Raw genomic sequence first — 18,272 nt, 5'->3', positions numbered from 1 at the left:
GTTTTCAGAATGGACCATATTAGATATATTCTATTATGGTCTATCTGAATTTTCCAAGATGTCATTGGACCATTCTGCAGGTGGATCGATTCACCTAAAGAAAACGCCTGAAGAGGCTCAAGAACTTATTGAAATGGTTGCAAATAACCAATTCATGTACACTTCTGAGAGGAATTCTGTGAATAGTGGGATGCCTCAGAGGAAGGGAGTTCTTGAAATTGATACTCTGAATGCCATATTAGCTCAGAACAAAGTGTTGACTCAGCAAGTCAACATGATCTCTCAAAGTCTGAATGGATGGCAAAATGCATCCAACAGTACTAAAGAGGCAGCTTCTGAAGAAGCTTATGATCCTGAGAACCCTGCAATGACAGAGGTTAATTACATGGGTGAACCTTATGGAGACACCTATAACTCATCATGGAGAAATCATCCAAATTTCTCATGGAAGGATCAACAAAAGCCTCAACAAGGCTTTAACAATGGTGGAAAAAATAGGCTCAGTAATAACAAGCCTTTTCCATCATCTTCTCAGCAACAGACAGAAAATTCTGAACAGAGCCCCTCTAATTTAGCAAACTTAGTCTCTGATCTGTCAAAAGCCACTTTAAGTTTCATGAGTGAAACAAGGTCCTCCATTAGAAATCTGGAGGTACAAGTGGGCCAGCTGAGTAAGAAAGTCATTGAAACTCCTCCCAGTATTCTCCCAAGCAATACAGAAGAGAATCCAAAAGGAGATTGCAAGGCCATTGAAGTAATCAATATGGCCGAATGCACAAGGGAGGAGAAGGATGAAAATCCTAGTGAGAAAGACCTCTTGGGACGTCTCTCAAACAAGAAGGAGTTCCCCATTGAGGACCTAAAGGAATCTGAGGCTCATATAAAGACCATAGAGATTCCACTAAATCTCCTTCTGCCATTCATGAGCTCTGAAAACTATTCCTCTTCAGAAGAGGATGAAGATGTAACTGGAGAGCAAGTTGCTCAATATCTAGGAGCTATCATGAAGCTGAATGCCAAGTTGTTTGGTAATGAGACTTGGGAAGGTGAATCCCCCTTGCTCATTAGTGAACTAGATACATGGATTCAGAAAACTCTACCTCAAAAGAGACAAGATCCTGGTCAATTCTTAATACCCTGTACCATAAGCACCATGACCTTTAACAAGGCTCTGTGTGACTTGGGGTCAGGCATAAATCTTATGCCACTCTCTGTAATGGAGAAACTGGGGATCATTGAGGTACAACCTGCCTTATTCTCACTTCAATTGGCAGACAAGTCAGTAAGACAAGCTTATGGATTAGTAGAGGACGTGTTAGTAAAGGTTGAAGGCCTTTACATCCCTGCTGATTTCATAATCTTAGACACTAGGAAGGAAGAAGATGAATGCATCATCCTTGGAAGACCCTTCCTAGCCACAGCAGAAGCTGTGATTGATGTTAGCAGAGGAGAATTAGTCCTTCAATTGAATGGGGACTACCTTGTGTTTAAAGCTCAAGGACCTTCCTCTGCAACCATGGAGAGGAAGCATGAAAAGCTTCTCTCAGTACAGAGTCAAAAAGAGCCCCCACAGTCAAACTCTAAGTTTGGTGTTGGGAGGCTACAACCAAACTCTAAGTTTGGTGTTGAGAAGCCCCCTCATTCAAACTCTAAGTTTGGTGTTGGGAGGCCCTCATCATGCTCTGAATATCTGTGAGGCTCCATGAGAGCCCACTGTCAAGCTAATGACACTAAAGAAGCGCTTGTTGGGAGGCAACCCAATTTTTATATATCTAATTTTAATTTTATTTTATTGTTATTTTATGTTTTATTAGGTTCATGATCATGTGGAGTCACGAAAAAAAATACTAAAATTAAAAACAGAATCAAAAATAGCAGAAAAAAATCACACCCTTGAGGAAGGACTTACTGGCGTTTAAACGCCAGTAAGGTGCATCTGGCTGGCGTTCAACGCCAGAACAGAGCATGTTTCTGGCGCTGAACGCCAGAAACAAGCAACATCCTGGCATTTGAACGCCAGGAATATGCCTTGAGGAAAGCTGGCGCTGAACGCCAGTAACAAGCATGGAACTGGCGTTCAACGCCAGAAACATGCTACACATGGGCGTTGAACGCCCAGAGAGTGCATCACTTCGGCGTTTAAACGCCAGAATGGTGTGCAAAGGCATTTTACATGCCTAATTGGTGCAGGGATGTAAATCCTTGACACCTCAGGATCTGTGGACCCCACAGGATCATCTCAGGATCTGTGGACCCCACAGGATCTCCACCTAACATATTCTCCCCTCTTCTCAACATTCATTCTCTCTTTCCAATAAACACACTTCCCCAAAAACCCTTCACCAATCACCTCAAACTTCTCTTCCCAATTACCCCCTTCACCACTCACATCCATCCACTCTTCCCCATAAACCTCACCCACCTTCAAAATTCAAAAATCTTTCCCACCCAAACCCACCCTAATTGGCCGAAACTACACCCACTCCCCTCCCTCTATATACCCTTCCATTCTACTTCATTTTCACACAACACAAACCCCTCTTCTACACCTTGACCGAAACACCTTCCCTCACTCTCCTCCATATTTTCTTCTTCTTCTTCTTCTCTTCTTTCTTCTCTTGCTCGAGGGCGAGCAATATTTTAAGTTTGGTGTGGTCAAAGCATAATCTTTTTGTTTTTCCATTACCATCAATGGCACCTAAGGCTGGAGAATCCTCTAGAAAAGGAAAAGGGAAGACAAAAGCTTCCACCTCCGAGTCATGGGAGATGGAAAGATTCATCTCCAAAAGCCATCAAGACCACTTCTATGATGTTGTGGCAAAGAAGAAGGTGATCCCTGAGGTCCCTTTCAAACTCAAGAAAAATGAGTATCCAGAGATCCGACATGAAATCCAAAGAAGAGGTTGGGAAGTCCTAACCAACCCCATGCAACAAGTCAGAATCTTAATGGTTCAAGAGTTCTATGCCAATGCATGGATCACTAGGAACCGTGATCAAAGTGTGAATCCGAGTCCAAAGAATTATCTCACAATGGTTCAGGGGAAATACTTAGATTTTAGTCCGAAAAATGTGAGGTTGGCATTCCACTTGCCCATGATACAAGGAGATGAACGCCCCTACACTAGAAGAGTCAAATTTAATCAAAGGTTGGACCAAGTCCTTATGGACATATGTGTGGAAGGAGCTCAATGGAAAAGAGACTCCAAAGGCAAGCCGGTTCAACTAAGAAGACTGGACCTCAAGCCTGTGGCTAGAGGGTGGTTAAAGTTCATTCAACGCTCCATCATCCCCACTAGCAACCGATCTGAAGTTACTGTGGATCGGGCCATCATGATTCATAGCATCATGATTAGAGAGGAAGTAGAAGTTCATGAAGTCATCTCCCATGAATTCTACAAAATAGCCGAAAAGTCCTCCACCATGGCAAGGCTAGCTTTTCCTCATCTTATTTGCCATCTATGTTACTCAGCTGGAGTTATCATAGAAGGAGACATCCTCATTGAAGAGGATAAGCCCATCACCAAGAAGAGGATGGAGCAAGCAAGAGAGACCCTCCACGGATCTCAAGAGATGCATGAGGAAGCTCATCATCAAGAAATCCCTGAGATGCCTCAAGGGATGCACTTTTCTCCCAACAACTATTGGGAACAACTCAACACTTCCCTAGAAGATTTGAGCTACAATGTGGAACAATTAAGGGTGGAACATCATGAGCACTCCATCATTCTCCATGAAATAAGAGAAGATCAAATAGCAATGAGGGAGGAGCAACAAAGGCAAGGAAGGGACATAGAAGAGCTTAAGGACATTGTTGGTCCTTCAAGAAGAAGACGCCACTAAGGTGGATTCATTCCTTGTTCTTACTTTTCTGCTGTTCGGTTTTTATATTATATGTTTATCTATGTTTTGTGTCTCTACTTCATGATCATTAGTGTTTAGTAACTATGTCTTAAAGTTATGAATAATTCCATTAATCCTTCACCTCTCTTAAATGAAAAATATTTTTAATTCAAAAGAACAAAGAAGTACATGAATTCCGAATTTATCCTTGAATTTAGTTTAATTATATTAATGTGGTGACAATACTTTTTGTTTTCTGAATGAATGCTTAAACAGTGCATATTTTTGATCTTGTTGTTTATGAATGTTAAAACTGTTGGCTCTTGAAAGAATGATGAACAAAGAGAAATGTTATTGATAATCTGAAAAATCATGAAATTGATTCTTGAAGCAAGAAAAAGCAGTGAAAAACAAAAGCTTGCGAAAAAAAATAGAAAGAAAAAGAAAAAGCAAGCAGAAAAAGCCAATAGCCCTTAAAACCAAAAGGCAAGGGTAAAAAGGATCCAAGGCTTTGAGCATCAATGGATAGGAGGGCCCAAGGGAATAAAATCTACGCCTAAGCGGCTAAACCAAGCTGTCCCTAACCATGTGCTTGTGTCATGAAGGCCCAAGTGAAAAGCTTGAGACCGAGTGGTTAAAGTCGTGATCCAAAGCAAAAGAGTGTGCTTAAGAGCCCTGGACACCTCTAACTGGGGACTCTAGCAAAGCTGAGTCACAATCTGAAAAGGTTCACCCAGTCATGTGTCTGTGGCATTTATGTATCCGGTGGTAATACTGGAAAACAAAGTGCTTAGGGCCACGACCAAGACTCATAAGTAGCTGTGTTCAAGAATCAACATACTTAACTAGGAGAATCAATAACACCATCTGAAATTCTAAGTTCCTAGAGAAGCCAATCATTCTGAACTTCAAAGGAAAAAGTGAGATGCCAAAACTGTTCAGAAGCAAAAAGCTACAAGTCCCGCTCATCTAATTAGAATTAATATTCATTGATATTTTGGAATTTATAGTATATTCTCTTCTTTTTATCCTATTTGATTTTCAGTTGCTTGGGGACAAGCAACAATTTAAGTTTGGTGTTGTGATGAGCGGATAATTTATACGCTTTTCGGCATTGTTTTTAGGTAGTTTTTAGTAAGTTCGAGCTGCTTTTAGGAATGTTTTCATTAGTTTTTATGCTAAATTCACATTTCTGGACTTTACTATGAGTCTGTGTATTTTTCTGTGATTTCAGGTAATTTCTGGCTGAAATTGAGGGACTTGAGCAAAACTCTGATAGGAGGCTGACAAAGGACTGCTGATGCTATTGGAATCTGACCTCCCTGCACTTGAAATGGATTTTCTAGAGCTATAGAACTCCAAATGGCGCGCTCTCAACGGCGTTGGAAAGTAGACATTCAGAGCTTTCCAGAAATATATAATAGGCCATACTTTACTTGGGAATTGACGACGTAAACTGGCGCTCAACGCCAGTTCTATGTTGCTGTCTGGAGTAAAACGCCAGAAACACGTCACGACCCGGAGTTGAACGCCCAAAACACGTTATAACTTGGTGTTCAACTCCAAAAGAAGCCTCAGCTCGTGGATAGATCAAGCTCAGCCCAAACACACACCAAGTGGGCCCCGGAAGTGGATTTATGCATCAATTACTTACTCATGTAAACCCTAGTAGCTAGTCTAGTATAAATAGGATAATTTACTATTGTATTAGACATCTTTGGTCTCAATTTTATTTTATTCTTCATCTGAGGAGACTATTGATCACGTTTTGGGGGGGCTGGCCATTCGGCCATGCCTGAACCTTTCACTTATGTATTTTCAAGGGTGGAGTTTCTACACACCATAGATTAAGGGTGTGGAGCTCTGCTGTACCTCAAGTTTCAATGCAATTACTATTATTTTCTATCCAATTCGATTTATTCCTGCTCTAAGATATTCGTTGCACTTCAACTTGATGAATGTGATGATCCATGACACTCATCATCATTCTCACCTATGAACGCGCGTGACTGACAACCACTTCTGTTCTACCTTAGGCCGGGCGCATATCTCTTGGATTCCTTAAACAGAATCTTCGTGGTATAAGCTAGAATTGATGGAGGCATTCATGAGAATCCGGAAAGTCTAAACCTTGTCTGTGGTATTCCGAGTAGGATTCTGGGATTGAATGACTGTGACGAGCTTCAAACTCCTGAAGGCTGGGTGTTAGTGACAGACGCAAAAGAATCAAGGGATTCTATTCCAACCTGATTGAGAACCGACAAATGATTAGCTGTGCTGTGACAGAGCATTTGGACCTTTTTCACTGAGAGGATGGGATGTAGCCATTGACAACGGTGATGCCCTACATACAGCTTGCCATAGAAGGGAGTGATAAAATTGGATAAAAGCAGTAGGAAAGCAGAGATTCAGGAGGAGCACAGCATCTCCATACGCCTATCTGAAATTCCCACCATGGAAATACATGAGTAACTTTATCTTTATTTTATGTTTATTTACTATTATTTGATTTTCCAAATTCCATAATTTATTTAAATTCGCCTGACTGAGATTTACAAGATGACCATAGCTTGCTTCATACCAACAATTTCTGTGGGATCGACCCTTACTCACGTAAGGTTTATTACTTGGACGACTCAGTACACTTGCTGGTTAGTTGAACGGAGTTGTGTCCACACATAGTAAAGAGCTATTATCTCAAATTAAATTTCATACAAGTACAAAGAGTACAACTTTGATGATCACAATTTCGTCCACCATAGCCACCGAAGGAGTCATATACCTCGGCTCAACCAGAACGAAACATTTGGCGCCCACCGTGGGGTCCAAAATTTATCTGACCCCATAATTTTCTTTATCTAGCTCTTCTTCTTTGCTTTAACAGGATCCCTGATCCCCAAGCATGACTGACAACGGAGCTCATCAACCTACACAAGCGGAGCTTTTAACTCAAATCGCTGAACTCCAGGCAGAAGTCCAGAGGATAGCCGAAATATCCGTCCGCAACAATGTTGAGAAACAGGAGGGAGGAAGCTGCAAAGGCTCCGCTCAAGGCAACAATGATCCGCTGTGTCTCAATCCACCAAAAGAAAAGATGACTGTGGACAACCCATTCTCAGAGAAGATCACCAACTTTCAGATGCCAAAGAATTTTGTACTACCCACTTCACTGGAGCCATATAAGGGGATTGGTGACCCCCGGGCTCATGTTAAAAAATTCCAATCTATGATGTTTTTAACGGCGCTAACAATGAACCTATACTCTGCCGAGATTTTCCTACTTATCTTGATGGTGCTGCATTACTTTGGTTTTCTAAACTATCTGCAGAATTAGTCTCCTCGTTTGAAGAGTTAGCGAGGTCTTTCATTGACTATTTCGCAGCCTCGAGGATATACGTACACGGATCTGACTACCTTGGCACCATCCGACAAGGACAACATGAAAGCTTGAAGGAATACATGACCAGGTTTGCTGAAGCGACAATAGAAATACTAGATCTAGACCCAGCAGTCAATTACACGCCCTTAAGGCCGGCCTCTGACCCGGGAAGTTTCGAGAAACAATTGTAGTGACTAAGCCGAAGACATTGGAAGAGTTCCGGAAAAGAGCGGCTGGACAGATGGAGATCGAAGAGCTACGTGAGGTTGAGAGGACAGAAAGAAAACCTAGAAAGGAGGAAGACAAATCACTAAGATCGCCAAACAATAAAGAGCCGAAGAAACCATTCAAGCTCACTCCAAAATTCAAAAATTACACCAGATTCAACACCAAAATGTCAACAAGAGGTCAAAGCAATTCACAGCACAAATGAGGTACTGACCTTAGCAGAACTCGACCCTAGGGAGGACACCCGAGAAAGACCTCAGCCAATGGAGGAGCTCCAGAAGGTTCCCTTGACATCAAACCCAGAACAATTCACCTACATCGGCCAAGCACTACAAGGACCAGAGAGATTGCTCATACAAACATTACAAGCCAATGCCGACTTATTTGCCTGGACTCTTGCAGACATGCCAGGCATAAATCCATACATCATTTGCCACAAGCTAGCAATAGACAGGACGATCCGACCTATAGCACAAAAGAAAAGAAACCTCGGAGCAGAGAAAGCAAAGACGGCTCTAGAGGAAACTAAGAAGTTACTTCACGCTGACTTCATCAAAAAATCTGCTTCACCACATGGCTATCTAACGTGGTAATGGTAAGAAAAAATTCAGGTAAATGGCGCATGTGCGTCAACTTTACAAACTTCAACAAGGCATGTCCGAAAGACGCCTACCCTCTACCATGTATTGACAAGCTCGAAGATAATGCATCAGGTTTTAAAAGTTTAAGCTTCATGGATGCATATTCTGGTTACAACCAGATCCTTATGCATCCAGAAGATCAAAGCAAGACAGCCTTCATAACTGAACATGGACATTTTTGTTATAGAGTAATGCCATTTGGTCTAAAGAATGCAGGTGCAACATACCAGTGGCTAATGGATAAGGTATTCCATCAACAGATAGGGCGAAACATTGAAATCTATGTGGACGATATGGTCGCCAAGACCACACTAGAGAAATCCCACCGCGAAGACCTCACAGAAATATTCAGTCAGATCTGAGCATACAACATGAGACTCAATGCAGAAAAATGTGCCTTTGGGGTACAAGGAGGCATTCCTCAGATTTATGTTGACTTTCATAAGGAATCGAAGCAAATCCTGAAAAATGTGACGCATGACAAGTTCGAAAACGATAAAAAAGGTACAACAACTAGCTGGAAGAGTAGCGGCCCTGTCACGGTTCTTGCCAGCGGTGTCGAGCCGATCATGCCACTTTTTCCAGACGATATCAAAGAATAAAAAATTTGAATGGACAAAGGAATGCGAGACGGCATTCGCCGAACTCAAAACCATCTTATCATCGCCACCCGTGTTGCAGAGTCCAGAAGTCAGTAAACCTTTATACTTATATTTGTCTGTTTCTAATTATTCTATAAGCTCGGTTCTCATCACTGAGACAGGAAAAACACAAAAGCCAATATACTTCGTCAGCAGAGTCATGCAACCAACAGAATGGAGATATCCAAGAATAGAGCAGCTGGCCTTAACACTGGTAACAACAGCAAGAAGGCTTAAACACTACTTTCAGAGCCATACAATAATTGTAAGGACGAACCAACCATTGAGGCAAATATTAACAAAACCAGAGCTGGCAGGTCGGATGACCAAGTGGTCTATCAAACTTTCTGAGTTCAATATCCAGTTTCAGTCAAGGCCAGTCTTGAAGTCCCAAATCCTAGCAGATTTCATTTCCGAGCTCACACCTGACGAGCACCAATACACCCAAAATTGGGAGTTACATGTGGATGGATCATTAAACCGAGAAGGAAGCGAAGCCAGGATAGTACTAAAATAAAGAGACACAGTGATAGCCGAACAATCCCTACAATTTCATTTATCGGCAAGCAACAATCAAGCCGAATACGAGGCGCTCATAGCAGGACTCAAGCTCACCCACAGCCTCCAAGTATAGAACCTAACAGTACATTACGATTCCCTATTGGTGGTTCAACAAATCAAAGGAGAATTCCAGGTAAAAGATCCTTTGTTAGAGCAGTACTGGCTCATAACAAAGGATCTTATTTCAAAATTTGATAGATTCATCATATTACATGTGCATAGAGAAAAGAACATTAGAGCAGATATATTATCTAAACTTGCCACCACTAGGGCTAGTACATAAACATCGGCACTATCACAACTTACACTAGAAAAATCCAGCATTGAGTCACTATGCATAATGAGCATCACTCACACAGATGATTGGAGAATACCCTATCTTGAATATATTAATACTAGTATTATTCCCAGATACGAGACTAACCCTCAAAATTTCAAACGAAAGGCAAGTCTTTTTACAACTGTCGCAGGAGAACTGTACAGGCGAGGGTTCTCACATCCATTGCTGAAATGCCTCGGCAGAAACGAAGCAAATAAAGTCATGAACGAGATCCACGAAGGTGTATGTGGAAACTATATAGGAGGACAAGATCTAGCGGCAAAGATTATCCGAACAGGATATTACTGGCCGACTATGAAGAGGAACTGCATCACGAAAGTAAAAACCTGCGACAACTGTCAAAAGCATGCCGCTATCTCGATGAGGCCCGCCGAGGTAATGCACAATATGGAGGTAAGCTGGCCTTTCCACAGATGGGGGCTCGATATCCTCATTTTCAATAGCACCAAGACAGGTAAAATTTTTTTGGTTTCAATAGATTACTTCTCAAAATGGATAGAAGCATAGCCACTAGCAAGAATACAGTTGAGAAGGTATGATCTTTCATATGAAAAAATATTATATGTCGGTTTGGAATACCAAAGGAGATAATATCAGATAACGATAGATAATTTACAGATAACAAACTGGCATCATTTTTGAAAAATTTTAACATACAACATCGTTTTAGCTCGGTCGAACACCCACAAATCAATGGGCAGGCTGAGACTGCTAACCGAGTAATACTGCAGGCAATGAGAAAAAAGCTCAATGATGCGAAAGGAGAATGGGCAGAACTGATCCCAGAAATACTATGGAGCTATAACACAACAATACAGTCTACCATTGGCGAGACACCATTCAAACTAGTCTACAGATCAGAAGCAATGATTCCAATTGAAGTTGGCGTTCCTACCCTAAGAACTAAGCTATACAATCAACAACACAATGACAACATAAGAAACGTTGAGCTTGATCTCGCCGAGGAAAATTGAGATATCGCTGCTATCAAGCAAATAGCCATGAAGCAGATAGTTGAAAGAAGGCACAACAAAAAGGTGGTACCGAGGACATTCGATGTTGGCGACCTAGTCCTCAGACTAACAGAAGAAGCTAGGCAACCTCCAACACACGGTAAGCTCGCCGCAAATTGGGAAGGACCATTCCGGATCACAAAAGTTCTCAGAATGGGGGCTTACCAAATGCAAACATTACAAGGTGACTCAGTATCTGGAAATTGGAACATCTCATCGTTAAAGTTGTATAGATCGTAAATTGTACATTTCGCGGATGAAGGTACTCTTTTTCCCAATTAGGGGTTTTTTTTCCCAAACAAGGGTTTTTACCTAAGGAGGGTTTTAACGAAGCCGGACGCCCAATATATCTATCAAAATCAAACAAACATGATCGATTCTTTACTTATTATTCCCATCCTATTCTACTCTTCAAATACAAAAGCATTTAAGCATGCATTACTATATTCAAAAAACAACATTTTCAAATTGACCTAACCTCGGTCAACATAAACAAAAGTTACTCGAGTTCAAAACAATGCTAAACATTCATAACTGACCACAACTTGGTCAGCAAAAGCAAAAAGAGTTATCATTACACATCAAAAGGACAAACATGTCCAAAATAAACAAGCAAACAAATCAAGAAGGAGGAACATTCTCATCATGCTCCTCCACGGTACCATCCACCACTAGTTTTCCGTCGATCACGGTCTTAGTCACGTCAAGTCGGTCACAGTCAAAATCAGGGGCTAACAACGCAATTTGACTAACGGCACGATTGAAGCCAGAGGAGAACATCTCCATCCCATCTTCCTCCAGCTCATGAATCCTTGATGTTAGTTTCCCCTTAGAAATATCACTCTCTTTGATCTCGGCCTGCAGCAACCAAATCTGATCCCTCAAATGACCCACCTCCTCTTTAGAATCCTTCATTTTAGCTGTAGCATTGACAATAACATCATCTTTTTCTTTTGATGACTTCTCCAGTTCGGCAATTTTCACCTTGTATGACCTCTCCAGGTCAGAAATCTTATCCACAGCCGCCTGCTGCTCGGCACCAATAAGCTCAGTAGTACAGCCAACACACATCAGACGAGAAGCGGCAATCTACAAAATATACACCAAGTAAGAATAAAGCAGCAAAGGAAAAATAAAAGAAGAGCCAAGAAGAAAATAAAGCAACCTGAACAAACTTCCCAAGTCCCTCCATACCAATCCGACGAGTCATGAGCATGTCACCAGAATACTGAGACACCTTGTCAGAAAGCTCGGCAAAGGAAAATTGGTCGCTCCACAAGGAGTGAGAACTAGCACTAGGGATGAAACCATGAAGCCTCTTCTGCCGATCAAATACGGGCTTACTACCACCAACAGCCTCCTGATCGCCCTCCGATATAACCTCCAAAGACTTCTCAGTGTCATCTCTCTTCCTCTTATACGAAGATGCCGGCTGAGCAGTAGATTGAGCAGCCTGCCCACTGTCCTCCTTCGGAGCCCCTGAACCACCAACATCTCCCTCCTTTTTCTTTTTCAAAAAGGACTAGAATCGAGAAGGATCAAGATGGGGGACTCGTCCACCTACAGATAAAACAAATATTAAGAAAATACAATAACATTAACACAATCAATAGCAGACAAAGCATTACCTATATAAGTTTTCAAGCCCTCATTATCACCAGAATCATACAAATGCAAAAGCTCAGGAATAGACAAACACTCCCCGGCGGCAAATCTCTCAATCAGAAAATTTAAAAAAGAGTCTTCTTCTTCACTCAGCTCAGTAGCCTCAAGGATTTGGCTCGGTTCAGAACACCAGTAAAGGAGGAATCTTTCGATAAGCTCATCGTCTAAATAAAACGGATACTCAGCTTAAACCGATCGAATCTTAACAAAAAGGGATTTGAAGTTTTTAAAAGAAGACTTGTGAAGCAAAAAAGGGAGCGACCAGAAAAACTGCTAAGACAAACCCACAAAACCTTCCGAACCCTTTTCGATTGAAACAAAGAAAAGAACAGCGATAGGGCACAAGGAAAAGAGAGGAAATCCATCAGACATTGAAAGGCACGAAGAAATGCCCAAGAATTTGGATGTAGCTACAAGGGCGCGCAGTTAAGCTGGGTCAACACATCACACTCGAAAGCAGAGAAGGGAAAACGCACATGCAACTCAGTTAGACAGGGAGTATACATATAAAAGTACTGCCAGTCACCCCTCCTCTCACAAACCTTATCCTCACCAGAACAGGGGAAAAGCTCAACCGACACACCAGAACCACCTCTCACAAACTTCAAACTCCCCAATTCTCGCGTTGACTCAACACTAGTATAAGACGAAGAACGGGTCCTAACATCATCATGCACCCAATGATATGGGTCATCTTTCTTAACCTCAACTACCTTCAATTTTTCTTTCTTTTTCTCTCTCGCCATTACAGGGAAAAGAAACAAAGATGATCAAGAAAAGAAAACTAACCTTTAGAAGTCATGATAGGTCAAACAAGAAGGAAGAATTCGGAAAGAATAGAATGTTGAAAATGCAGCAGAAATTATTACAGCCCACTAACTTAGTGGAAACAAGAGAGATAACCGCCACAGACCTTGATAACCCAAGCGGCAAAAAAGGGTAATTAATGAAAGTACGATTCACAAAGTAAAAACACTTTCAAACTTCCCACCAATATTGCCCATATCTCTTCCACACCTCTTTCTATTAAAAAAAAAAGCAAAAAGCCCAAGTTACAAACACCCAAACCGAGAACAACCAAAAAACAACACGAGGAAAAATATCCACAACAAAACATATAAAGCTTGCCTGTCACCCGAAATATGGAGACAAACAAATTTTGGGGCTATGACGTGTACCCCTAAAAACTCGGCAACTATCCCTTCACCATAACCGACCAAATATTTCGGAACTAATGACAGACTCCAAATGTAACTTGATCACAGTTACGCACAAGTCAAGTATTCTCTTCATCCCGTTATTAACAACGGCATTCACTAGGATATCGGAACAAACACAAGGAGGTGAGCCCTCCACTCGTCTATAAAAACAAATCAAGAAATTCATATGGAGTCAAGTCACAAATCACTCTCATATTTTTTTCATTATACCGTTTATATATCTCTTACTGACTTGAGTGTCGGAGTGCTTTTTGCAGGTGTTCCCACCGCCGTGTTTCACAGTGCCAAAGTTCTCTTATGACATTGCTCCCTGGACGACGTATAGTTCTGCCCAGAAATTAAGCAGCCACCAAAGGAGTCATATATCTTGGATCAACCAGAACGAAACACTTTTGATGTCATAATTACTTGTAAGGTTATTTGTATAAATAAAAGAGGGGGGAGTTATTTTTATATAAGCAAAATTAAATTAAAAAATATTAAGATTTGATCAAGAATAAAAATATAATCTTCTTGTTAGACCTATTCAATAAAAGGCTAGTTTTAATTTTGTTTTTGATCAGTAATAAAAGGCCAGTTTATTTACCGTATGTTGGACCTATGAAAAACTAAAATAAAAAATCAACACGGCATTTTGCGTTGCATTTGGGTTAGGTCCATTCAAGTTGCATATTTTTTAAATATTTTACAAGCAGAATGGTCAATCTATGGATCAAAGGCTAATATCCATATTATTTTATTTTTAAAAGACTTGCAGTATAAGTTCTTTTTTTTTTGGCCTTGACTTGCAGTATAAGTTCAAAAGAGGGACTTTCCCTTGACCAGAAAAAAAAAAGAGACTTTCAATATGGATCATTCGTTTCCAGTCTAAAATATAAACAAATGAATCACTCATTTATTACGAGGACATATATGGTTTGGACTTTGGACCCACACACTCGTTCTCTGGTTACCATTTTCTTTCAAATGATATATTCTAAGTTCTAACAGATTTTCTTAAAGTTCAATCATAAAAATATTGGATGAGAAAAAATAGTGAAAAAAGGTATTAAAGCAATTAGGATAAAATATTTGGAGGATTACTTTTGATAATCATAAAAAATAATTAATTTAAAATTAAAATTTATATTAAAATGAGATCGATTTTATTTTAAAGAGATAATATCGTCTTGACGAAAAATTAATAAAATTTTATCAGTTATATAATTATTTTGATAGAATAATTAAAAATAATATAAAATTTGAATTGAATTAAGACCAAATATTAAAGTAATAAATTTCATATTAAAATTTAAATTATTATTTATGATATATAATTCTAGAAATGTTTATGTTGCCTGTTATATGACCCAAAATAAAATTAAAATAAAACTAACGTCGGATTTGTTGTTAGCTAACTAATAATTTTCTGTTATATCCATCTAACATTTAAATCAATTTCAATAAAATATTAGTGTTAGCATTTCCCTTTTCCTTTTCGTGCTTAAAAAACAAGCTGAGTATATGTAACTAAGCAGCGTTACTTCCACATGCGTTTGATAATCACAGCGATGTTTGTTTGAAATTGGAGGGAAGAAACTCGATAAGTTTAGCAGTGAATTTGAAAGAAGATATCTGTTCCGAATGAATTCGATATGTAGAATAGAGTAACATAGGCAGAGAAATTAAAGAGAAGGGCAGAAAAGTGGATTTCAGTAACATGGTAGACAAATATAACTCAAAATTATAGAGGACAGGAATCCAGAATATAAAAGAGGATAAGAGAAGAGAAGAAAAATTATTGTACACTTAGCATGTTGTTGTTCGTGCACGTAATAACAGAAACGAAAACGCTAAGAAACATGATGAATTATGTCTGGGCGCCGAAAAAGGCTCCACGGTTGATGGCATCTGCATTGGCGTCACCAAGAGCAGCCTCATTCAAGTACTTGTCAGCCAACTGGACTCTCTTCACGTTCTCCTGTTCTTGCACAAGCATGTTTCCGTACTCCAACAGCTTCTCCAGTGTCATCTTTGGTTGCTCAAATGTTGGTGGTCCTTCCTTTGAGTTCACAAGCTTCTTTCCAACTCCCTCCACTCCAACTCCTGAGATCCACTTCCTAACTTCGTCGTCGTACACTCTAGCCCGAAGTGCACCGAAGAAATCTGTACATTATAATTTCATTTCACATCAGAGTTGCTTAGAATTAAACAACACAACACAAGTATGTATATAGATTTAGTTAATTACCAATGGATTGGCCGGGGAAAGTGTCAACAAGCTTGACAATGTCCTCGGCGGGAACATTGTCGGTACGGAAGATACCGGTGCAGACACCAATACGGTCTTCCCTTGTGGGAGCCCAGTAGAACTTCTCCATACGACCGTCACGGATAAGAGGAGCGTAGAGAGTGGAGAAATCGTTTCCGGTGACGATGATGGGGACACGTGCGTTCTCCTCCTTGTTGTACATACCGGGGAGCTGCACGTTGGTTGGGTTGTCAGCAATGTTCATGAGGGTGGCGTTGACCATCTGGTTGTTGACTGTGTATTGGGTGGTTCCGCCCATACGACCAGCTCCTGCGTCAAGATCGTTGATGAAGAGGCAGCACATCTTCCCCTTCTTGATCATGTCTGCTGCCTCACGGTATCTCTGCCTGATCAGCTTGGCCGGCTCTCCTGCGTTTCCACTTTCCAACTCTCCAGCACTCATCATGATTGGGCTGCATATATACATTCATTAATTAAACGGAATGATACAGTATTCTATCTAGTAGTTGTGTGTGTAAGCTATCAACTCACTTGATTCCCATCTTGGCAAAAACAAGTTCACATTGGAACGACTTTCCTTGACCCTTGCCTCCCCAGATACCAAGAATGAGAGGAACCTGTATGCTCAAATATTAGTTGATTGAATGAGGTGTGAAAATAAGTAAGTAAGAGATTCATGCCTTGATGTTGGGGAGGGTCATGAAGTTCTTGGTGATGTGAACAACAAGCTTGTCCATAAAAGCAGGGGCAATGTAGAAGCCATCAAGCATGTTGTCAAGGTCGCCGTACCTAATGAATAAGAATACGAGAATGAATGAATGAATGAAGTTAAGAAAGAAAGAAAGAAAGAAAGAAGGTGGGAGTTAATGAATAAGAGAGACTGACTGGCGAAGCCCCTGGCTGAGGTACTCATAAGAGCTCATGACAGCGTAGTGAGTTCCGGTTTGCATAGGGGCTTGGAAAAGGCTGTCGACCATACCCTTCCCCCTCGTGATGTCTTGCTGATCATCCGATATATCGTATGCCAGACCCCTCCATCTGTCTCCATCTGTCTGGCTCTCCTCGTCTATCTCTTTCTCCGCCACAATCTTCAAGCATCCAGGGCTCACCTTCATGTTTGGGATTCTCGACTGAACCTTCTTCAAGCTGCTTCCCAAGAACGCTGAGCTTGGAACCGAGCTTCCTCCTCCTGATCCATTGAAGCTCAGCTGCAATGCAATACTTAATTAATACTATATTTGTATAAAATCAAATAAGTAGAGTGTAAGAGACTGAATCGTACTAGGGTTCTGTTCACAACTCCGACTGTGGAGACGGAGGCAGCCATGGCACTCTTGTAGCAAGCGATTAGCAAAGAAAGGGAAGAGTGGGGAGAAAATGCAGAGGAAGCCTACCACTGGGAGCAGAAATGATGCAAGGCTTGGACTTATAGCAGTCGCCTCGTTGAGTGTACACAAATTCACATCCTCAGTATTGGTGGTTAGGGTCTCTAACGTCCACACAACCAAGATTACGCACCCTGCCACGTGGCAAACATATATTGCTTCAAGTTCTTCATCACACTCTATTGGCCCAACACTTTGAGGTTGCCATTGAATCTTTTCCCTAATCCACCAATACTGAGGAGAGTTTGTTACCACACAACCCTCTTTGGGACTCATCTCATTATCTTTCTACAGCATTGGTTATGGTCACTGTTGTTCTCTACTAAAAGGACAACTTCTCTAGATAAGAACATGTAGACATCGTTTTTAAGGCTCAATTATACTAGTAATATTTGAGGTGTAAGATTAATGTCTTCATTATTCTCGGGTGGAGAAAAATTCGATATAATTTCGTGGTGAATACTGAATAATGAGATAATTTCATTTCCATAAGGGGATTGATCCCCACCACTCCCATCCATGGACTCGAATCAAATAATACTAATACACTCTGCCTCTAATAACTCTACCTCCACCACTTCCTTAATTTTCCTCTCTCTGTCTTTCTCCTTCTTGTCTCTGTTACGTGTTACATATGTGGCTCTAGGAATTCCTAACATTCTTCATAATTCAACCCAAGGAAATGGGGACTTTTTCAGTTTTCTCAGAAAATCAACGAAACAAAAACTATATTAGCTGTGTTCGGCTAAAGTCCTTCTTCTTACACTCTTGCCTTGGGCCTTTTTTTCCTGATCGAGAAATCTTTTTACGCGCACATAAGTTGACAGAGACACGTGTAATTAAGATTCACACATTTATCAAGAGAGTTTTGCTAATGAAATTGAAGACTCTTTAATATAAAAATCATGTTGAAAAGATACTAAAAAATCAGTTTAAATAATTTAAAATTATTTTATTTAGTATTTATTAATTATTGTTAAATAATTACGTATTTCAAATATAATAAATATATAATTATGAATTTATTCGTATAAAATTATAGATATTAATATTATAAAAATTTAAAAATAAGATTTTGTAGTGCATTTACTGGAAATATAAAAATTTT

The 18,272-nt window shown here is 40.4% G+C and overlaps 3 protein-coding genes across 3 annotated transcripts; 1 reads left to right on the top strand and 2 right to left on the bottom strand.

Moving 5' to 3' along the window:
- The first annotated feature begins 9,630 nt into the window (after nucleotides 1-9,630).
- Nucleotides 9,631-10,604, top strand: LOC140183604 (uncharacterized). Its single transcript, XM_072232062.1, has 2 exons — nucleotides 9,631-10,023; nucleotides 10,332-10,604. Exons 1-2 carry the CDS (start codon nucleotides 9,631-9,633, stop codon nucleotides 10,602-10,604), a joined length of 666 nt encoding a protein of 221 aa, XP_072088163.1.
- A 499-nt stretch (nucleotides 10,605-11,103) lies between these two features.
- On the bottom strand, nucleotides 11,104-13,855 carry LOC140181864 (uncharacterized). The gene is made up of 2 exons (XM_072227460.1): nucleotides 11,809-13,855; nucleotides 11,104-11,732 (listed from the first exon to the last, which is right to left on the bottom strand). The coding sequence occupies exons 1-2, from the start codon at nucleotides 11,857-11,859 to the stop codon at nucleotides 11,265-11,267; spliced, it is 519 nt and encodes a 172-aa protein (XP_072083561.1). The 5' UTR covers nucleotides 11,860-13,855; the 3' UTR covers nucleotides 11,104-11,264.
- A 1,337-nt stretch (nucleotides 13,856-15,192) lies between these two features.
- LOC112791597 (ribulose bisphosphate carboxylase/oxygenase activase, chloroplastic) lies at nucleotides 15,193-17,992 on the bottom strand. The gene is made up of 6 exons (XM_025834496.2): nucleotides 17,062-17,992; nucleotides 16,665-16,987; nucleotides 16,460-16,568; nucleotides 16,311-16,396; nucleotides 15,759-16,231; nucleotides 15,193-15,673 (listed from the first exon to the last, which is right to left on the bottom strand). The coding sequence occupies exons 1-6, from the start codon at nucleotides 17,104-17,106 to the stop codon at nucleotides 15,378-15,380; spliced, it is 1,332 nt and encodes a 443-aa protein (XP_025690281.1). The 5' UTR covers nucleotides 17,107-17,992; the 3' UTR covers nucleotides 15,193-15,377.
- Between the last annotated feature and the right edge of the window lie 280 nt (nucleotides 17,993-18,272).

Source organism: Arachis hypogaea, chromosome 3 (assembly GCF_003086295.3).
Source record: "Arachis hypogaea cultivar Tifrunner chromosome 3, arahy.Tifrunner.gnm2.J5K5, whole genome shotgun sequence".
Classification (NCBI taxonomy): domain Eukaryota; kingdom Viridiplantae; phylum Streptophyta; class Magnoliopsida; order Fabales; family Fabaceae; genus Arachis; species Arachis hypogaea.
The sequence above is the reverse complement of the archived record's forward strand: the minus strand, read 5'-3'. Positions and strand labels throughout refer to the sequence as shown.

Excerpts from the sequence above, each read along its gene's own strand:
- LOC140183604 (XM_072232062.1), top strand. The coding sequence starts at position 9,631 with ATGAGCATCACTCACACAGATGATTGGAGAATACCCTATCTTGAATAT. Across the intron at positions 10,024-10,331 it reads AGGTAATGCACAATATGGAG|GCTGAGACTGCTAACCGAGT; the intron begins GTAAGCTGGCCT and ends ATCAATGGGCAG.
- LOC140181864 (XM_072227460.1), bottom strand. The coding sequence starts at position 11,859 with ATGCTCATGACTCGTCGGATTGGTATGGAGGGACTTGGGAAGTTTGTT. Across the intron at positions 11,733-11,808 it reads GACTTGGGAAGTTTGTTCAG|ATTGCCGCTTCTCGTCTGAT; the intron begins GTTGCTTTATTT and ends TATATTTTGTAG.
- LOC112791597 (XM_025834496.2), bottom strand. The coding sequence starts at position 17,106 with ATGGCTGCCTCCGTCTCCACAGTCGGAGTTGTGAACAGAACCCTA. Across the intron at positions 16,988-17,061 it reads GAGTTGTGAACAGAACCCTA|CTGAGCTTCAATGGATCAGG; the intron begins GTACGATTCAGT and ends ATTGCATTGCAG. Across the intron at positions 16,397-16,459 it reads TGACCCTCCCCAACATCAAG|GTTCCTCTCATTCTTGGTAT; the intron begins GCATGAATCTCT and ends TTGAGCATACAG.